The 18450-nt window shown below is 42.7% G+C and overlaps 1 protein-coding gene across 1 annotated transcript in view; it reads left to right on the forward strand.

The window, feature by feature from the left end:
- GRAMD4 (GRAM domain containing 4) overlaps window positions 1–18450 on the forward strand; it is an 85449-nt gene that overhangs the window by 42876 nt on the left and 24123 nt on the right. Inside the window, exon 4 of the mRNA XM_054825857.1 lies at window positions 9717–9837. Within this exon, the coding sequence (XP_054681832.1) occupies window positions 9717–9837 (121 nt within the window). The remainder of the gene's footprint in view (window positions 1–9716; window positions 9838–18450) is intronic.

Consider the following 18450-nt stretch of genomic DNA (forward strand, 5'->3'; position numbering starts at 1 on the left):
TGTGTGTTTTGATATGTGCAGGTAAACCAGGTTGAGCTGGAGAAAGGTTATAGTGAAAATGTGTTTTTTATATTTAACTGTTTCATTTCTCCACTCTACAAAAATACCTATATAAAACGAGGTAGGGAGGAGGAACGGATATGCACTCAATAAATGTAGTTAATCTTTAGTGTTTCTGTCTGCTTTTTTGGCTTTTTATGACACAGATATTCCTGTTACAAAATCTTTTTTCCCCCTTTTTTTCCTGTATGAAAGAGTCAAACAAGCAAGAGGCTTGACCATAAGGGAAAACCATTACACTGAGAAAGCAGAGTGTTCTCAAATGCAAAAAAAACCCTGAATAGTTCTTCCTTCAGTTTTCCTTCTTTGCCGACTTGGTTTTGGTTTGGTTTTTTTTTTTTCTTCCCTCTTATCTGATTAGCTTTTGGATGTCTTTTTGTCCCCATCCATAGACTGGTTGGGTTAAAAAAAATCTTCCTATGTTTTTAGCATTATTTCCTTCTGTATTGGGTTTGCGTGGCAAGGTTTTGGTAGCGAGGGGGCTACGAGGGTGGCTTCTGTGAGAAGCTGCTAGAAGGTTTCCCCCTGTCCAACAGAGCCAATGCCAGCCAGCTCCAAGATGGACCTGCTGCTGACCAAGGCCGAGCCCATCAGCAATGGTGGTAGTGCCTCTGGGATAACAGAGTTAAGAAGTGGGGGGGAAATACCAAGAGCAATTGCAGCCAGAGAGAGGACTGAGAAGATGTGAGAGGAACAGCTTTGCAGACACCAAGGTCAGTGCAGAAGGAGGGGGAGAAGGTGCTCCAGGTGCCGGAGCAGAGATTCCCCTGCAGCCCCCGGAGAAGACCGTGGTGAGGCAGGCTGTCCCCCTGCAGCCCATGGAGGATGATGGTGGAGCAGATATCCACCTGCAGCCTATGGAGGACCCCACGCTGGAACAGGTGGGTGCCCCCAAAGGAGGCTGTGACCCCATGGGAAGCCCACGCTGGAGCAGGCTCCTGGCAGGACCTGTGGCCCTGTGGAGAGAGGAGCCCACGCTGGAGCAGGCTTGCTGGCAGGACTTGTGAGCCCGTGGGGGACCCACGCTGGAGCAGTCTGTTCCTGAAGGTCTGCTCCTCGTGGAAGGGACCCATGCTGGAGCAGTTGGTGAAGAACTGCAGCCCGTGGGAAGGACTGACATTGGAGAAGTTCATGGAGGACTGTCTCCCATGAGAGGGAGCTCACACTGGAGTGGGGGAAGAGTGTGAGAAGTCCCGTCCCCGCCCCTACCCCGAGGAAGGGGGAGCGGCAAAGACAATGTGTGATGAATTGACCACAACCCCCATTCCCTGTCCCCCTGTGCTTCTGGCAGGGAGGAGGGAGAGAAATTGGGAGTGAAGTTGAGCCCGGGAAGACCAGAGGGGTGGAGGAGGTGTTTTAAGATTTAGTTTTATTTCTTATTACTTGACTCTGATTTGATTGGTAATAAATTAAATTAATTTTCCCGAATTGAGTCTTTTTTGCCTGTAACAGTAATTGGTGAGTGATCTCTCCCTGTCCTTATCTCGACCCATGAACCTTTCATTCTGTTTTGTCTCCCTTGTCCATCTGAATAGGGGAGTGACAAAGCAGCTTTGGTGGGCACCTGGCCTGCAGCCAAGGTCAACCCACCACTTCTACACAGTGTGGCTGAGCAAAGATCAGCTGAAGATAAAGTAGTTCAGAATGAGTCTTTTGGAACAATAGGAAAAGAAGTTTTTGATGAAGAAGAAATGAGAGTTCATTGAAGAATAGTTGTGTAGCTGAATGTGTGAACAACATGTTTTGATCACTATGTAGTAGTAGATCATGTGAGGTGTTGGATTTGGTGTGGTTTGGTTGGGGTGTTTTTGGTGGGGTTTTTTGTTTTTTGGGGTTTTTTTACTTATTCTTGATTTTTCCATGTGGGGGTTTCTTTTCTCACCTAGGACTGCTCCTCATTGAATAAATAAGTTGTTCAATGATACAAAAAATCTGACAGAAGTTCACTCTTGCTGTGGGGAATTTCACTATGATGCTAACTGCTAAGGGTTATGGAGGTGAATCAGGGATTGTAGATAGCTCTGTTCCCTCTAAGTAGATAATGCTTTCACTGGCACTTTAAACTGTGCTCTTAGAAAGAGGAAACTGTAATCACAATGTATTGGGAATAGTTTTTGTGTAGTTCTTTCTGTGATGTGGGAACGTTGGCTGCTGTTCCACTCCTTAGCACTGTGCAGCTTCCCTGGCAGAGGAAGTCCCTGCACTGCAGGCAGGTGTTGGTTCAGAGGAAGCTGCCACAAGTCCCTCTGTGCTGGTGGGAGAGTACCTCTTCCTGACCATTGCCAAATGGGATGCTTGGCTCAGTAACTCTCTCATTTCACTTGATGTAGTTTCTCAATGTCCGTATACGACACTTAGCCTCCTCAGTGTTGCTTCACAAAATACTTAAGGCAACATAAAGAAAAAAAATAAATTATTCTTGTCTTTGTGCCTGAGTTGTCATAAAGAACCACCTCTGAGTTAGAAAAAGTCTGAGAGCTTCTGCCTTCAGTTTAACAGGACCTCCCCTTAATCTACTTCTTTTTTAAAACTAAGTGATGTAGTATGGAGTCCACATAAAACATACCATTACCCAAACAAATTCTGAGGAAGCACTTGGCAAAAGAGGGATCAGTGATGCTGAAACCCATCATTATGCCTCACCAAGCTCACTCGTGGCTTTTCAGAATTAAAGGGAATAGAAAAACAAAAATCTAGAGTAGGAACATAGATTGGCTTTAGTCTGTTGTGGTAAATGGGTTGCTAGACTTAAAGTCAAAATAATGTGGATTCCTACTTTTCCAGCAAAGAATATGAAGCCAGTGTCCAGAAAAAAAACAGCACGAAAAACTTCTGTTTAAAATATGGTCAGTTTACAATGTTGTACGGAATCATCTTGGTAATAGTATCTGGTATTGTTATAGTAGGAAGAAATTTCTAAAACTATCATTGGATAACGCCACAGTCAGGCTGCATCTCCCACCCTCTTCCCACTGTTGCTGCTGTCTATCTGTTGAGGTGACTCTCCAGGCCGCTCATTGTCCAGCTCTGGAAGAGCTATGAAGAACAAGAAGGCTGGTATCCATTTTGGAAGTGACCACCTAACCACACAAGACAAAGGAAGGGTTTGACGGTCAGCCTGGACTTTAGGGCTTGAGAAGGGAGGTTTTTAGGTTCTTCCTTCTTAAAATGCTAAGAGTAGTCCTCCTAAGCAGGTGAGCTTTGTGCTTCCCAAGTGAAGCGTAGAAGTCCAAGCATGGAAGAGGACATGAACTTAGAGGTGACTTCGAGAAGAAAGGACAGATAATAAAGTGGAGCTGGTAGAGCGATGGCTTAGACAAGCCCTGTTCTTTCCCAAGCATCTGGCATACAAAGAAGTAGAATGTCTTACAATGTCTGTGATCAAAGGCTAATGTTTTGTCTGCAGTCTTTTGGATAGATTTGTGGTAAGTCTTTGGCAGTCTCTGTGGTTCTCAAGTCACTGATGGAAAGGACATAAGCCTGGGGGAAGGAGGCTCAGAGGTCAGAAGAACAGATAACAAATAGTACTCAATTAAGCTGTATCCAGTTACGGCTATGAATTGTGAACTTGTCTCCAGAGGAGTATATGAATTACAAAATAACTGTAAACAGGAGAAAAACAGGTTAGGGATTTCTATTGTGGGTCCTTCCTCCATCACTGCTTGTTGGTCAGACAATGCTCTTTGTGTGTCTTGGCTTTGTTACAAGTGGTGGAGCCGTTCTGTGTCTTTCACAGCACTGCCATTTGCCACTGGTGTTTCAGATAAAGACTGAAAGCTCTTCAGTGTTTATGATGATGAAAATAAACATGTTTTCAGACTCCTAACACTTTATTAGTAATGTCATATAGTTGGTTTAGTTGGGACAAACTTTAAATATTAGCTTTCTGTGGGAGTTGGGAGTGTGGCAGGGGTAGAAGCTGCCTGCACTGGAGAAAACGCCCAATGTCTGGCTCTGTCAGCATGGCTGGTGAGATCCAGTTTGATGGTGTGTGGTTGGGATTTAGTACGTTTAGTACCAATTAAATAATGTACTTGAACTCTGGTAATGTTCAAAGGGTTGTAGGGAGATTTGCCATAATTAACATAGACATAGAAGGGTTATTTCTGTCCTGTTAAGTACTGGTGTTTCCCCATGTAAATATGACAGAGTGCATGTACGCTTTTTGGCATTTCTAGTTTTCAGCTCTGTCTCCTTAGATGTAACACTAAACTGATGTGGTAGCTGGAAGCAGTGCTCTGCAGGCTCTAGCTAGGCTCTGAAATTTTTTTTTTTTTTTTGGGTCGCTTTGTCCTGGGGGGGATTTTGCAGCGTACCTGTAGGAGTACAAAGGTATGCTATTATGTAAAACAGCTACTAGGAGACTCCCTAATCCACCTCCAATCCCCGTATTAAGGAACGCATCCGCTTTACTGCACATGCAGTATTGAATTAGAAATCCAACCTGCTGCCACGCCTTCCCAGCCTGCTGTATCATGCTTTTCTAAATACTACTCTGATTCTATTCAATCTTGCCTGAACTAAATACTTTGGTATTTAAGAGTTTTAATCAAAACATTTCTTATAAGCTTGTGTATTCTGTGGAGCAAACTGTAATTTTTCAGTTGCTGGGGTAGCTGATGACATACAATGATGCAACAAAATGCTGGGTAGCTTGTCTTTTAACGATTATGTGGTAACAACTAAACTTTTTGTATTGTTAAGTTTTTAAATTTAAATGATGAAATCTGTAGAGTGCAGGTGTGACAGTTGTGTTACACCTTGTCATGGTTTAACCCCAGTAGGCAGCTCAGCCCTGCGCAGCTGCTTGCTCACTCAGCAGGATGAGGGAGAGAATCGGAAGGGTAAAAGTGAGAAAACCCATGGGTTGAGATAAAGACAGTTTAATAGGTAAAGCAAAAGCCACACACGTGAGCAAAGCAAGACAAGGAATTCATTCCTCACGTCCCGTGGGCAGGCAGGTGTTCAGCCATCTCCAGGAAAGCAGGGCTCCATCACATGTAATGGTGACTTGGGAAGACAAACGCCATCACTCCGAATGTCCCACCCTTCCTTCTTCTTCCCCCAGTTTTATATGCTGAGCCTGATGTCGTATGGTATGGGATATCCCTGTGGTCAGTTGGGGTCAGCTGTCCCGGCCGTGTCCCCTCCCAACTGCTTGAGCACCCCCAGCCTCCTCGCTGGTGGGGTGGTGTGAGAGGCAGAAAAGGCCTTGGCTCTGTGTAAGCACTGCTCAACAGTAACAAAACCATCCCTGTGTTATCAGCACTGTTTCCAGCACAAATCCAAACCACAGCCCCACACTAGCTACTGTGAAGAAAATTAACTCTATCCCAGCCAAAACCAGCACACACCTAATAGAGGATAAAATGCTGTAGAAAACCTGAAATGGATATATTTTTTTGGTAACTTGTGAGATGCATGGCTGATGGTGGTCTTTCCTCTGGGATCAACTCTCCAAGGGTTTACAGTGCAATAATATGCAAGTTAACGTAGTTGAAACACTGTTGCAGCCTTTTCTCACACTTTTCTCTCATTTTTAGAAGTGCAATATTATCCCGATATTGTCCTGCTTTTCTGCACAAGTTGACTTTGTTAGAGAGATTTAAAGCATTTTTTTCAGAGTTACACTTGCTGTCATGACCTCAAGGGTTACCCAGCCTGCGGGTATATAGAGATTGTGACTCTGGGTTGGTAGGATTCTGTAATATACAAATACCACAAAAATCTCCACTAGCAACTATAACGGTGATTGCTAACACAAATACATATATATATATGAATGAAAAAATAATATATATATAAAGCTTTTATAAATTATTGGCAGCAGTCAATAGTATGGCAGCAACCAAGTAGGTGTGTATTATTACAGGTTACTGCAAAGTTATCACTAGTGAAGCCAACTTATCAATAATATAGCAGCAGAAATACTTGTGATAGATTACTTATATGCGCATGTGTATGTAAGTTCACAATAATACTGGTATCAAGCTTATTAGATCTCAGAAGGTGCAAGATTGTCCCAGAGAGGAGGAAAAACAGGTCCCAGAGGGGGACCCAACCATCCCAGAAGTGGGAGGACAAACCAAACCCTCCCCGGCAAGGCTCTAAGATCTCTTAGAAAGTTTGTGAGGAGAGTTCAACCTATTTAGGAAAGGAAAAGTACTTTTAGCACGGGAAGTTCTTTGAGAGAGAAGCTTCATTTTGGATAAAAATTAAGTAATTTTTATATCATAGAGAAATAAGGAGGTGTAGATACTGTTAATTTCTATTTTTCACCCGGAATAGCCAATTGTTGATGTTTTCTGTTCTCTCAGGGTAATTTTTATTTTTCCAGACTGTTTTCCTGTTCTTGCAGATATAACAGCCAATGGCAGTTACCAGTTCTTACCTTCTCATGATGTTTTCTCCTTTTTTCAGACTTTATTTTACCTTTTCAGATGATAAGTTGCTGTTACAGTTTCTTGTTTTTGCCCTTATCAATGATATCTCAGGATGTCTCTGGTTTCTAGGTACCCAACTGTGTACTTCAAAGAGGGCAGCTGCACTTCTCAAGGATGCTTCTGGTTCCCAGGCCTAGTTCCCAAGCTGGCTGGCATTTTCTCTGTCAGCATTTCAGTAGATGTTTTCTTCAGTAATTTTCTCCTTCTAACTAGGTCACCTTTATGGGTGCTCACATCACCTGCATGTCCAGTTAAGACATGCACTGAGCCTCTTGTAATATTTGTTTCAAGTTTCTTGCCCAGTGGGAGATAGGGAGCTGAGACTGATATACCTGGGAGAGAAATTATGGAAGCTGATTAATCTTGGACCTGAAGCTTGACCCTTTTGTGTGGGGGCGGAGAGGGGAGGATGTTTGAATTTTGACTGAAGATGAAATCCAAGGAGCGCTCTGTTCTCATCGTCAAGCATTATACTCATCTGTAAAGTTCAGTAGATAGATACCATGGTGAAATGTTCTTACAGGCTCTTCTCAAGGGTCTGTGACCTCTGCTCTTTGTAACCAGCTTCACTCGTTTGGCAGGAGGACCCCTCAGGGCTAGAGAAATGTCCTCTGTAAGTTCAGTTCAGCTTTGCCAAATTGTAGATTGTTTCAGAGGAGAGTGCAAAGAAGAACATGGGGTTTTTTTGTCTTTTTTTTTTTTTTCTCTCTTCCTGACCCCCCTACCCCCCTCTGTGGTTTCTGTTGCTTAGCAAACATAAAGCATTTAACCAAACACAGAGGTTTTACATTGCCAGATCACACTGCTGCCAAAGTAGTAACAAAAGGTGCTTTAAAGAGTTGGAGGAGCCAGAGCAGTCGTCGTGGGGTGGATTTTAATTGCAAAGTCATGTACTTGGAAGTTAGGAAATGCCATGCAATGTGAAGCTGTGACAATCCTTAATGATGAGATGCTGTATTTTTTGTTTTGTTTTATAGGAGTTCTACCTTGTTTGCTGTGTACCCTTTAACTGCCTCTTTGTATAAATTCATTCTGCATCTCTGGCACTGCTTGTTCTCCTAGTGGTCAAGTTTCTGGGGGTTTTGTTTTGTTTTTAACAGAACAAGATGTAGCCCAAACAGAACAACTGGAATTAAGGAAGCTGGAAGATCTGAGTAGACTTTCAAGGGCATGGAGGTTAATTTACACTACTTGTGGTTTTCTTATGTACACACAATGCATAGTCACTTCCTCTTTAAAAAAAAAAAGTGCTTAATGAAGAATATTTGCCCTTTAATGGTCTTGAGAAGATAACATCCCTATCAAGCTTTGGAACTTTTTGTGATGTCTTCATGATATTGCACAAGCTCTAGTGCGTTTGAAATGCAACAGATGTTTCCCCTCAGCTGTGTGCATTCTCTTGTTCTGGAACAAGGCGAGCCCTTGAAAGTAGGGTAAGCTAATTATAAACACAGTTTTCTTGTTGGATTTAAAATTCCTTGTGGACATATAATTAGGAACAGCTCCATGTATAGGTATGCCCTTATGCCCATTTCTTCCCATTTATTTACAGGAGAGACACTACCTGCTGCAACAGTGAAAGTTCCCTACCTTACCCTTGGGAATAAATTTCAGTTTTAGTTGCTGGAGGATAACTTGGTTTCTGTGCTGCAACTCTTCTTTCTGGGGTCACTAACAAAGCATCAGTGGCGAGATGGCAGCACTCCTTTCAGTTTGGTAGACCTCAGCCCATAGCTTCATGGTGGAAGCCGTCATGTTGTACTGTCCTCTCGATTCGTGTATCTTTTTCCCATCTCTCCTCATTCTGTGCTGTAAACCTCTCAGTGCTGCAGGAATACAGATAATCTACCACCAACTAACTTGCACAGCGGATAAAATGATCTGAGATCCTGCACAAGGGCCTCCTGCAGAGGGGGGAGAGTTTATCAGTTCTTCTGAATATTTGCACTAGGGCTTCAGACCTTCTCAAACACCTGATGATTGGAGTCAGAGAGGCTCAGATATCAAAATTATCTGATTATCAAAGATTTACAAGGCAATATGTGAAAAAAAACCAGAAGAGGTTGCTGGAAGGTAGAACATAATATTCAAATCTTGTAAAATGACATAAAGTCTGAACCCCTGTGTCTCTGTTGATAGTGGGATTAGCAAGTATTTTCTGTTCTGGTTTGCTTTAAGCTTGAAATACACCTGTTGTTCCACAATTTATTGTAGAAATTGAGCTTAAAAACCAGCCCAGAGACCAAAATGTAGTGTAAGTTTTTTGTTTAAAAAGAGAAAAGAAAAAAAAAAAGAAAAGATTCCAATACTTCTTTTTGTCATGTCTCTTGTATACCTATCTCGGAAAAGGGATCAGTGATAGTGACTGCGTTGTAGCTCTACAGTAAAATAAGGTCATGAACAAGGATACTGCCAGTGACAAAAAAGCAAAGCTAATTAGCCACAAAAAACCCCCTTATGCATAGCTGATACTAAGTTCTCATGAAAAAAGTTGTGAAAGTGTGTATCTATGTTTGTATAAGTAAATATATGTGTGTGTACATATATATATTTATATATAAGTTATTACGTGGAAGTTAGTAGGGCACACTGTAACCTCAGAAAAGGGGAAAAATCTGAACTTAGTTTCTCATAATCCCTTCTTAAAACTGTAAGATACTTGGGTCCATAATGGGGTCGTCTGACATGTAAAAATACAGAACTGCCAGAAATTGATGGATAGAGGGTTATATGGCATCATATACCTTTATCAGAGTATGTTTGGGGTTTTTCCTACCCGTAGACATGGGGGAAGAAAACAGATACTTTTTTTTCATGTTAAGACCACTGAATGTAGCAAAATACAGCCTTTCCTGTTGATTGTTTCTTTGGGGAATGAAGGGTATGTCACCTTATGTCACCTTGTATTTAGATAAAGGTAGCTTATACCAAGGACTTATTTTTGATACATTGCATTTTGAAAAGAAAACTTTAGAGTTGTTTTTCTCCTTTCTTTAACATTTGTAACTAGACATTTTCTATATGATACAACTGTGTGCTTTTTATGAAGTCTTTCTGGCCCTTGTTTACTTGCTTTTTCTGGTAAATATATTTGGTATAGCACAGATTTAAAAAAAAAAAACCAAAACACCTAATCTGTCATAATTAGGTTTTAATTTTCTTATAGAAATACTTCAGGATAACTAAATCTTTTTCTTCTCCCTTAATTAACAGAGGAGGAGCTCAGGAAGCTGAGAGAAGAAACAAATGCTGAAACATTAAGGCAGGAGCTAGAAAAAGAGCGGCAGAGGAGATTAGAACTAGAACAAAAAGTCAATGAAGTACTTAAAGCAAGGTAAGAGAAATATCTAAAACAAGGTAAGGTAAATACCTTCACTGTAAAGCTGAAAGCCACCCGAGATCTCTGTCTCTGAGGAGTTCTGGTGAAAGCATCTGTTTCCAGCCTAAGGTCTCTTAAAATAAATCAGTAGCTCACAGAGAGAGAAGCTGTCTATGTTTTCCTGTAAAAGTACATCTGGTACGCCCACATACACCTGAATTACTTGACCATACATACTGCCCTAGCTACAGAGGTGTCCTGACACTTGTCTAGTTGGGATATTCTTCGTTTCACCTTTTCTGATGCCCGCTTTCTGGGGTCTCACCTACCTGGAGCTGTCAGTGTGCACTGTGTGCTACTTAATGCCGGAGCCTTTGCCATGCCATTGCATATGCTTTGCCCTTCAAAACCTGTGTCATCTCCAGACTGCCCAGTCCTTCTTACTCCTGTTCTAGCAGCAGCAAGGACATCCCAGTACAACCCTAAATATGCAGGACTGATTGGAGTTTGAGCCTTGCCACCACAGTGACAAATGGAAATATGCCTCCCTATACCCCTAAGTCCATTCAGCCTTGAGGACGCCCATGTTGTTAATGCAAAGCATCACATTTGATGTTGTCTCTCCTTAGTCTGCTTAGCTGTGTGGACTTTAGATCTTAAGATCTCTTGCATACGTAGCTGCCTGTGTTACCTTCCTTAACAGTACCTAAGGTTACTTGGCTGAGCAGTAGGATCTGAGGTTCACCATCAGCTACTGTCATCAGGAGATAGTGCAGACTGAGTTGGTAATTGCGTGCAATAAACATTGCCAGTTACTTAGAGGTGACAAGCAAGAACAAACAGGCAAAACTTTTTGCTTGTATATGAAGTTGCCCAATGCCAAACTCTTCCCAGCTTGCTGCTTCCTTCTGTACTCATCCTGAGTGTAAAAATGCCTTTCTGGTCAGGCCAGTGGTCCATGTCTCCTGGTATTCTGTAGCAATGGGAATAGGAACCATTTATAGAAAACATGTGAGCCTGAGTCTTTGGTCAGTTTACGTCCTACTCCTATAGCATCCACAAACACTGTATTGGGGTATCAGAAGGCACATATCTGCCTCTTCACTTCAGTATCTGTTTGCAGACCTGTTACCCATGAATTTGTTTAACCCCCTCTTGAAAGAGCTGGTGCTGTCTACCATTGGAAGCTGTGGAGGCAATACATTACAGAAATCCACTCTTGACTCTGAAGCAGCAATTTATTTTCTTTCTTTTTTAACAGATTTCTTAGCGGTTTTGAGAAGTGCCCCATAGTTACAGAATTGTGAGATTTGGTGAATAACTGTTCAGCATTCAGCTTGTTTACCACCCTTGATCAGTCCTTCCCTCTCTTACTCTTCTCCTCTCCAGACAGAAGAGTTCCAGCTTTTCCAGTGTCTCCTTAAGAGTACTCTATCCCTTTCGTAGTTCAGATGCCATTCTTCAAAGTGTGGGTTCACCAAGGCTTTCTGTAGAAGATAAATTAGGCCTTCACTCTTATCCTCAGAACTCAGTACAGTGGGGGTTTTTTTTGGCTGGTGTTTTGCTCTGATGGTTTTCCAAAATCACTGGTTCCCTGCAAGGTGGGTCCACATGCAGTCTTGACCTGAGCTGCCAGGTTTGCTTGGAAGGAGCTCTATGAGGTCCTTGTGGAGGAGTCTGGTTCCCAAGCCAGCCCCGTGACCATGCACTGGGAAGGTGATCTGGACAGCTCTGATCTAGGTTTTTGTCTGGTGACATTCTAAAGTTGCTCTTAGCTGGGAAGTAGGAGTGCATTTTTATTGCCTATGCTGGTTGGCCTGGCTGTATGCACATGTAACTTCCATTTTGTGTCTAGACTGATGTTGCCTGGTTGAGTGGGCTACTGAGGACAGTGGAAGAGGACAAACTTGGACCCATCCCCATGCTGAGAGTACCTGTGAGCTCCATAACAGCAGTACAGAGCAATGAGTATTGTTTTCTGCTATTTTTAGATAAAGCTGACGCTTGAGGATACCTTCTGTCTCTGACTTGCTGACTTGAAGAAGTCATTTGAGATGCAATTTCCACATGCTTGTCTTTGAGCACAGTACAGGTTATACTGTTAACACTGGTGTAGGCCTTAAGACTTCCTTCTGAGAGCAGGTATGCCTGCACTTTAGGTCATGCTCCAGAGAAGGGGGAGAGTGATCCTATCATTGCTGGGACTCCTAGAGAAGGATGAGGAACCACCTTCCTCTGCAGGAAGCTACCCACCATCCTGCCCTATAGCAGAGTAATGAGAATGGCCTGGGGTCTGATATGGCCCACTGTGACTTGTGAGTATACGTTTTATAGAAAAAAGAGTTTGAAGGTCTTTGTTTATCAGTATTACTGTCAACATCTGTCTCTTGTTGGATTGTGGACAACAGCAAATCTGTAGCAGGCGTGCTGTTGCTAAATTAAGGCAGCATGACCTGTCTGCTTCAATGCTGTATTCCCATTTAGATATCCTAGGGATTACACTAGCCCTGTTAGCTTTGGTATTGCACTTGGGGATTACATTCAGCCACTTATCCCCTTTATCCGAGTCTTTTTCTAACTAGTCTTGCTAATATTCCAACCTTTTTGGGACAGGCAGGTATACATAAGATGACCACAAAAACAGACTTTGAAGATTTTCTCAGTTTCTACGCAGAAGAAGCGGGTTGCCTACGGTTTTTCCTTAACTTGTGCTCTGTTGTGTGAAATTCTTTTTCACTGTTTTTTATCTTTTTGCACTCCGCTGTTTAAAATACTTTTATTAGGACTACAGGCAAAGTGTTGTCTGACAGTCAAATATGTAATAAGCCAAATTTACACCTGATGGAAACTTAATTTTATTAAACAAAGTTACTGCAGAACATTGTCTCTGCTTATGTCAACAAAACCAAATTTGCCCTGCCTCTCAGCTAGCTAATTTTTCATATAATCTTTAAGTAGATATGTATATATACATGTTTGCATGTACTCTTTTTTTGCTTACAGAAGTGAAGTACTAATGAAAATGATGCTGTGGTGTAAGAAGGAAGAAATTATTTTAGTAGTTACAGTATTCAAAAGTGTTTGTGAGGTAGATCAGTACATGTAGCTCTATAAATACATGCTGCAAAATGTTCAGCAAGAAGAAAACAATGAGCTAACAATCTAGATTTTAAAATACTATTTTTTTAGTGAAGAACATGAACTTCTTTCATTGAGTTGTGCACAGGGAGGAGTGGAAGAGGAGGATCTTTAGTGGTTTTGTTTGTCATGGTGTTCATTGTATGTCTGAGTATTCAGAAACATGGTGGCTGAAGTTTTCCATAGACACACTTCAGGACATCCCACCACTTGCTACGACAGCTGAAGCTTATGACATTTTAGTAGTGGAATAATGTATAAAAAATTTGGAATAGTCTGTGTGAGCAATGCTTGTTTAGTGTAAATTGTGGGCTGTTGCTGCCTTATTCTACAAATTGTGAGATAGCTCCATCACACAGAAAAAAAAATTAACAAAAAAAAAGTTTTGTAACACCACCTACCAACAAGCTGTGGCTTATGCAAACCTTTTTATTAGCATCATTGTGAGCTATTTTTAAGAGGAGCAAATGAACAATGCTTCTGCCTAAGTCACTATTCCTTCTGTGCCACTTATCTTGGTTAACTCTTCTTGGCCTCTTGTTAAATGACGTCATCTTCCACACATGCGATGTTTTGAGCATGGCTGACTTTGTCTGTTGAGAAGATGCCTCAGCTTGAGATTGCTGTGGAGGCTAGAAACATTCCCTCCTGGAAGGATCCCTGTCAGGCTGGGACTCTGGACAGGTAGCAAGAACCTGAGGCCTGCATCAAAAGTTTCTCACCTGGCTGCCGCACTACGCTGAGCTTGCTGACATACGTATGTGGTTGCTGACACACTCGATTGGCAGTACTTCTGCATGTCTTCGTTTTTAACTTAGTACATTTGGTGACAGGCTGCTTGTAAAATAGCTCCTGTCAAGAATTTCTTTTTAAATGAACATTTGTACAACTTTGGGTTCATGACATTTCTTTGGAAACCTTTTGTTTCTGAAACTACAAATTTAGGACACTAGCCATGTAAAATGTGGGTGAGAAAGGCAAAGGCTTCTGAAGTGTTTGGAGTATTTTAATGAGAAGGACATGCAAAACATATGAAAATGATTTAACTCAGTTTTGTGACAGCTTCTCAGGTTAAGAAGCCACGTATACTTGAATGATGTGGTTTTAAACTGGGCTGTGAAAATACTTCCTCTGTGCTTATTTTTGCATTTCTGAGGCTGGAAGGTGCTTTTGATGGAGGTGCAAAGACGTTCATGTTGCTTTGAGCAGTAAGAAAGATGTAACAGCTTTGACTGGCTTCTACAACATGGTTGAAAGAATGATGATGGGTTGCTTGTGAACTTAGAGTTAGCCCGTAGGAAAATTGCTTTTAATGTGACTGAGAACATCCCAGTGGCGACCGGAACTATTGCGTGCAGCAAGTCCAGTCTTCACGCAGTTTTTTGGAGGAGTCTGTTGATTCACATACGCCTCAACTCGCAATTGTGTTCGAGGCCAAATATGCACAAAACAAAAAAAAATGTTTATTTAGAGATATATGGCCTTCAGCGTCAAGGCTCCCTTTTGTGTCATACTTGCAGCTACAAAAATAACGCATTGAGTGGATGCTGCATCAGTGTATGCTTGTCAGTTTTGAATGTTACACGTGTGCTGATCATGAACAGCTAACATTCATGCTTCCCTGACTTCAGCATATTGAAAAAAAAAAAGGGCACATTTGTGTTTGTCTTCTCCATTGGTTATCATTGCTCTTACCTGTTTTAATCAGCTTGTGCTTTTAAATGGGTGTAATCTCTAGGTATCTAAACATGACCTAGCATCAGGATGGGGATCTGTTAGCATTACCAATCACACCCTTTTTCTAGGTGGTCACAGAGGAATTCATGCAGCTTGTGTTCTTTGGTGCAGGCTGCAGTTAGGAAGCCCTCACAGAAACAGCCTTTTGTGCTGTTCTGGGGGACCATTTATGTTTTCCAGCCTTTTAACTGATCTCTGGCATGAAGAGTGGTTCAGAAACTGTAGGAAAGATAATTCCTCCCTTCTGTCAGTGGTCTTGATGTACTGGCAGGTTCAACATGACCTGGTTTTGGGATTGAGCTTCCCAGTGGGTGTGCAAGCCTAAACAATGAATTCTGAGCTTCCTGGCCCAAATCTGTCTTAAGTGGCTAATTATAAACTGATTCACAGGTGCAGTAATGAGCTGTCATTAACCTGATGATTCGTAAAGGTCAGGTTCTTCACAGGGAAGGAGTAGCAGGCAGATGGCAAGTAAGACATTGCCGAAAAAACAACCAGAACAAAAAAGCACCAAGAAGGGCCAAAGCCAAACGATCATGTACTCCTGATGGAGCCCAGTGAGGCTGCTATCCAGAACTCCTTCCTGAGGAGATTTTTATTATTTTTTTCCCCAAGAAACATGGAGAGTAATGATGTTGTGCTGCTTCTGAAAATGTATCCCAGCATGTCAAAGGAAGACCCAGCCTGAAGGCTCTGACAGCTGGCAGTGGTGGGATCCCATCTTGGCTCTGTCACTGGAGCCATTCAGGTGTGACACCCCCCCACCCCAGTGCCTTTGCATGACTGGAGTGGGTTGAGTAACTGGCTGCTGCCTGTGTGAACCTGCTTGTGAATGACTAAATCCTTTCTACCTAAATGTGTCTTCAGCTTTGATGAAACATGGTGGCAGTGACAGATGGCAGATAAAAATGCCCACCTGTATGGTATAACCGTCTGATGTGCTGAGAGAGAAAAACAAGACACCGCTGTATAATATTTTGTGTAAATTTGATCATTAATTGCTGTCTGTATTCTAGAGAGACAGAGCTGGAAATAGAGGAGATGCAAGGGTGTGGGGGAAAGTATGGAGAGGAGGAGGCTTTTAGGTGGGGAACATGTGATTTGTATAGAAACTGAGGAAAATGCACAGAAACCAAAGTTAAAGTTTAGCTAGAAAAACAAACTGGTGGAATTTCAAGTGGCTTTTGAAAAGAAGAGTTGCTGCAAATACAGAAGCCCTGTGGAAGAGTCCTGAAGAGGTGTGAAAACAAGTGGCTTTAAAAGCAGAAACCACTGAATTCAGCTACTGCACACTGATAGCTGTCCAGTCATAATTTATAAATCAGTAAATTATTTCTAAATGTTCCTTTTCAAAATGAACAAGGATATGGAAAGTTCATTAAATATGGGGAGTGCTTAGGAAGGGAGATAATTAGTTCTTTAGTTTCCTCATCATACTCATTGATATATGCTGATGTTAAGACACCACGCATTAGTAATGGCCTTTTCCACATGCAGACAGTACAGCAGTATCTTTCCCTGGTGCACTTTCCAGAGGAACAGCAAGAGAGAGAACTGTGTTTCCACCTGTATGGCTGCAGTCTGTCCGGTGCAGTGGAATCCCTCTTCCCGCTCTCCGTTTGCTGACCAGCATCCCACATGGTTCCCTTCCTGAGGAGCAAAAGATGGGAACGTTTGAATGCACCTATCTTGTCTGATAAATGAGTGATAATCATAGAATCATAGAATGGTTTGGGTTGGAAGGGACCTCAAAGATCATCTAGTTCCAACCCCCCTGCCATGAGCAGGGACACCCTCCACTAGACCAGGTTGCCCAAAGCCCCATCCAACCTGGTCTTAAACACTTCCAGGGAGGGGGTGTCCACAACCTCTCTGGGCAACTTGTTCCAGTGCCTCAGCACTCTAACAGTAAAGAATTTCTTTCTAACACCTAATCTAAATCGACCCTCCTTCAGCTTAAACCCATTACCCCTTGTCCTGTCACTACACTCCCTGATAAACAGTCCCTCACCATCTTTCCTGTAGGCCCCCTTCAGGTACTGGTAAGCCGCAATTAGATCTCCCCGGAGCCTTCTCTTCTCCAGGCTGAACAATCCCAACTCTCTCAGCCTGTCCTCATAGGAGAGGTGCTCCAGCCCTCTGATCAGCTTTGTGGCCCTCCTCTGGACTCTCTCCAACAGCTCCATGTCTCTCCTGTACTGAGGACCCCAGAGCTGGACGCAGAACTCCAGGTGGGGTCTCACCAGAGCGGAGTAGAGGGGCAGGATCACCTCCCTCGACCTGCTGGTCCCGCCTCTTTTGATGCAGCCCAGGACACGGTTGGCTTTCTGGGCTGCAAGCGCACACTGCCGGCTCATGTTGAGCTTCTCATCAGTCAATACCCCCAAGTCCTTCTCCTCTGGGCTGTTTTCAATCCATTCCTCGCCCAGCCTATAGTCGTGCTTGGGATTGCGCCGACCCACATGCAGGACCTTGCACTTGGCCTTGTTGAACTTCATGCGGTTCGCATGGGCCCACCTCTCCAGCCTGTCAAGGTCCCTCTGGATGGCATCCTTTCCCTCCAGCATGTCGACCACACCACACAGCTTGGTGTCGTCAGCAAACTTGCTGAGGGTGCACTCGATCCCATTGTCCATGTTGCCGACAAAGATGTTGAACAGTGCCGGTCCCAGTACCGACCCCTGAGGAACACCACTCATCACCGTTCTCCACTTGGACATTGAGCCGTTGACCACAACTCTTTGAGTGCGACCATCCAGCCAATTCCTTATCCACCGAGTGCTCCATCCATCGAATCCACATCTCTCCAATTTAGAGACAAGGATGTCGTGCGGGACAGTGTCAAATGCCTTGCACAAGTCCAGGTAGATGACATCAGTTGCCCTTCCCTTATCCACCAATGCTGTAACCCCATCACAGAAGGTCACCAGGTTTGTCAGGCACGATTTGCCCCTAGTGAAGCCGTGTTGACTGTCACCAATCACCTCCTTATTTTCCATGTGCCTGAGCATAGTCTCCAGGAGGGTCTGCTCCATAGTCTTGCCAGGCATGGAGGTGAGACTGACCGGCCTCTAGTTCCCTGGGTCTTCCTTTTTACCCTTCTTAAAAATGGGGGTTATGTTCCCCCTCTATAATAATGAAATTATAATGAAATCGCACGATCGACACATTTTTGTTTCAAGCAGTAATCTTTTCAATAATACAAATCCCTGTCAAGTAAACCTTGCTGCAGCTGGTGTTATGTTGTCAAAGCTGCTGCTTCATTAGAGAAACCTTTCTATAGGACATCTACATGGATGGCTGAAGAATTTTGGACTGAACCCTGAAGTATTTTCAAGGCTGGTTGGCAGTTGGAGGCTGTGGATAGTGCAAATGTAGTTTGAAGCCTTGCACATGTGCAGAATGGCAAAAGCATTAGTGTTTTCCAAAATCTGATCACTTTTAATGGGTGCTGATATTATTCTTCACTCGTTTTGAAAGACAAGACCAAGGATGCCTACTATTTGCCATTTTTTTTTAGAACATTTTTGTTTCAGTTTTTCAGACCTTTATTTAAGTTTTGCAAGTTTTTAAAAATATATTTTTAAAATTGGTTGGTATCTGTGCATTTCAAGAGTGTACAACATAACGTTTTAAATAATTCTTGACACCTGTTCCTCTCATTGTGAAGACGAGTGGTGTTTGACTCTTGTAATGATGGCGGAATTCAAGGTTCATGCATTAAACTGTGATTTTGTTCTAGTACTGTGGTTA

The sequence above is a fragment of the Grus americana genome, chromosome 1, assembly GCF_028858705.1.
Source record: "Grus americana isolate bGruAme1 chromosome 1, bGruAme1.mat, whole genome shotgun sequence".
Lineage (NCBI taxonomy): Eukaryota > Metazoa > Chordata > Aves > Gruiformes > Gruidae > Grus > Grus americana.